Source organism: Schistocerca americana, chromosome 1, assembly GCF_021461395.2.
Source record: "Schistocerca americana isolate TAMUIC-IGC-003095 chromosome 1, iqSchAmer2.1, whole genome shotgun sequence".
Lineage (NCBI taxonomy): Eukaryota > Metazoa > Arthropoda > Insecta > Orthoptera > Acrididae > Schistocerca > Schistocerca americana.
In genome coordinates this window covers 1,127,981,270-1,127,985,060 of record NC_060119.1, presented here as the reverse complement: position 1 = coordinate 1,127,985,060, position 3,791 = coordinate 1,127,981,270, and the positions used below count along the sequence as shown (strand labels likewise).

The window sequence follows — 3,791 nt, the reverse complement described above, 5'->3', positions numbered from 1 at the left end:
ACATAATTACTGCTATGTACTGTAAGGATTACTGGAGTAAAGAGGTTATAGTGGAAATTCGTGAAGATTATAGTGGAAAACTACAAAATGCAAGTATGGCGTATAATCAGAGAGTTCGAAATAAATAGTTTTCCACTACAACCAAGACACTCTAAAATAAATATAGAGCAACAATCCTCTGCACTATGGGGTACAAAAGAGGAAATAAATTAACACACAATATTTAATATAACAAAAAAGCATTATTTACAAATGACGACGATGATACACAACTAAGTGAAAAATAACTGTAATTCTTCAGAAGTTAGTGATGTGGGGCTTAAGTTTTTATACAGTGCTCCATTACCAACACCTGCCACTAAGATATTTCATTCACACTTGCCTCATCCTCTACGGACCATTGTTCTTCTTCTGGAACACATTGCTCCCAACTACTCTCATAGCCTTCAGTCTGTTCTATAACGACTGAAAGACCACTTTCATCTGCATATTGGTCATCTTCAAAGTCATCAGAGTCATTATTATTTTCAGCATATGGAAAAACGTATGTCTCTCCTGAGCAATCCCTCACTTTCCACATTCCATTTTCTAAGACCTCTCTCAACTCCGAAATGGTGAGAGTGTTTGATTTAAGTTTGGAATGCAGAAGCGACAGTGGCACACACAGGTCAGCATCATAATAGTCATTGGACAAATTCATATGTTGTATTATTTCCCAAACTTCATCTAAAACACTTTTGCCTTCCTCATCGTGACTATTAGCAAGGTAGTTATACTCGGCAATTAATTTGTATATAAGCTGCCCCTCAGGTCTTTCAAAACCAGGATACGTTGTTTCAAGTTTCTTGCTAAATAATGCCAGTTGGGAACAACATCCCAGCGATTCTGCTCCTTCTGGGCCTTTGCCAATACCGTAATAACTTACTTCATATTCTGGATACCTTTGAACAATGTTATTCCCCCAGCACTTAAACTGCATTCGACTCCATTCAAACTTGTGATCTTCATCTCTAAAAGGTGTCCGCATATCGAACAGAATATTGATATCCCTATTAGGTGTACTGAAGATGGCGATTTGAGGCTTCATAAAACCAAATACTGTATATGGCACACTTTCAAGAGTTTCAGGAAACAAATGCTCAATAACTTCAATACAAACGAAGATATCTGTTCCCAACAACCGACAATCCAAGTCTGAAATACTTCCTTGCAGAACTTGCACTTTACAGTCCACTTTGCGCCGTGTCAGAAAGTCACTTGCAGTAGGAGCAATACGAGAGTGCTCATGGTACAACATTTCTTCATTCACATCGATTTCCAAAATTTCCTCTACACCAATTATGTTCTTAAACAATTTGAAGTACTGAAAGCGACCACAGCCAAAATCAACAATTTTTTTAACACTTGCACGCGAACTGAAGTCACTGATAATTTGATACACAGCTTCCTGTCTCTGAACATTCACAGGTGGATAGAATTCAACACCATGTACACTATATCTCGATACACCGGGATAAATCACAGTGTCCGCAACTTCGTGCTTACCTATATCCAGACAGTTTTTTACAACATTCCACAGTTCAAGCAGAGCTACATGAAATGTAATAATCATTCTACTAACAAGTAACACGTACTTCCATCAACTCTACACGCTACAAATAGCAATTAAACTTCGTCTTATCATTGTTATGTGGCGCCAAAAACTCTGATTCCTCTGTTCAATCAAATGAACCACTTTAACGAGCGTTATGTGGCGCCAAAAACTCTGATTCCTCTGTTCAATAAAATGAACCACTTTAACGAGCATCTCCCTACATCAACAATACTCTTATTTAAAAACAACACTCCTCAGGTGTCACAACACCACCCGGTATTCGTACATACACTACCACCTACGACAAAGTGTTTAGTTCGAAGACTATGGATTATCCACGGCCTAATACAGGCGGCCGTGCATTATCTCGTACCAACCAACTACTTTGGACGAGAGGGACGTCACAAATTTTTGGCGTTTTATTTCCGCCAATAAAATGCCCGGCATCTGATTTGATTGATTTCATTTTATTTCGTGGTCCATATGTCCAACAGTTTTGCGCTCACAAGGTCGTGGAACGAGTCAGTTTTTTTACGTATAAAATATGATACTCTTATAGCATATACAGACATAATATATATACACAGACATGATGTCTGTATAAAAATTTACACAGTAATTTCTTTGAGTAGTAATAAAGAGAAAAAGAAAATACAGATTTTCTTAGAATCATCAAAGCACTACAGAAAAACAGATACAGAGCAAAAATGGATACAGAACTCAATTTAAATAATTTCATTAGTGGCATTATGTCATCTTGTATTATATTTATATATAGGTTCAACACCTGTAGTGACAACCCGCAAAGCATATGTGGCACACCTAAGCCTCTTAGAGAGATCTATTGTATGCGAAGACCAGTTCATTTTCTTGTCAATGTGAACTCCAAGAAATTCTGTTGTTTCTGTTCTTTCTATTGGCTGATTACCACATGTCACAATTATTACCACATGTCACAATTCTGTCTCTTTTCTGTTTTCATACAGAACTGAATAAAACTGGTCTTACTGCAATTTAATGAGGGACCGTTCACCTTGAACCAATTAACCGCATCTGAAAGTATGTGATTAATGGTTTCCTCGAGATTATTATCTGTTTGTTCCACTGCTCATAAAAATTTCGTGTCATCAGCCAATAAAGTAAATTTATATCGCAGGCTTATACAAGATGATAGATCATTTTTAAAAATCAAGACTCACAGCGGTCAAAGAACTGAGCCCTGAGGCACTTTATATGTACTGGAACTCCATTGAAAATGTGCAGAAAAATCATATACTCCACTTGAGCTATTCAAGATAACTTTCTGTTTTCCGTCTTGGTTATACGACTGTAGCGAATTACCTGCAAGACCACTTAATATTAAAGACTGTAATACGGACATCAAAGCAAATAAATTACAAGGAAAAGATATTCATTTCACACAACAAAATAAAGACAATATGGGATATAGTGAAGGAGGAGACCTGTAGAACCAGACCTGAAGAGAGGCAAATAGCATTAAGAGTAAATGACACATTGGTGACAGATGTGTATAATGTTGTAGAGCTTTTTAACAAACATTTTATAACTGTTACTGAAAAGATGAGGTTGTCTGGTTCAGTAGATGCTGCCATGGGATACCTCAGACCAGACATTTCGAGTAACATCCATAATATGAAGTTAACCCTCACTACCTCAGCAAAAGTAATGTCCATTATAAAATCTCTAAAATCAAAAACATCTAGTGGATATGATCAAATATCAGCAAAGTTAATTAAAGAATGTGATTCTGAGTTAAGTAACACTTTAAGCTATCTGCGTAACCAGTCATTTATCAGTGGAATACTTCCCGAATGGTTCAAATACCCTGAAGTTAGCGACTGTTTAAGAAGCGATGTAAAGAAGTAGCATCAAATTTCTGTCCAATTTCACTTTTCCCAGCATTCTCAAAAACTGTACAATTGGCTTCATAACCATCTTATCACAGATAACATACTGTCAAAGTCGCAGTTCGGATTTCTAAAGGGTTCTGATACTGAGAAGGCTATCTACACTTACAGTGGAAATGTACTTAATGCATTAGACAAAAAATTGCAGGCAACTGGTATATTTTGTGATCTGTCGAAGGCACTTGACTGTGTAAATCATAATATCCTTTTAAGTAAATCAGAATATTACAGTGTAACAGGAAATGCTGCAAAATGGTTCAAATCTTATA

General features: G+C 36.6%; 1 protein-coding gene across 1 annotated transcript; it reads right to left on the bottom strand.

Moving 5' to 3' along the window:
* Window positions 1-205: 205 nt before the first annotated feature.
* Window positions 206-1,897, bottom strand: LOC124551139 (small RNA 2'-O-methyltransferase). Its single transcript, XM_047126103.1, has one exon. The coding sequence runs from the start codon at window positions 1,610-1,612 to the stop codon at window positions 359-361; it is 1,254 nt and encodes a 417-aa protein (XP_046982059.1). The 5' UTR covers window positions 1,613-1,897; the 3' UTR covers window positions 206-358.
* Between the last annotated feature and the right edge of the window lie 1,894 nt (window positions 1,898-3,791).

Coding starts and splice junctions, on each gene's coding strand:
- LOC124551139 (XM_047126103.1), bottom strand. CDS start 1,612: ATGATTATTACATTTCATGTAGCTCTGCTTGAACTGTGGAATGTTGTA.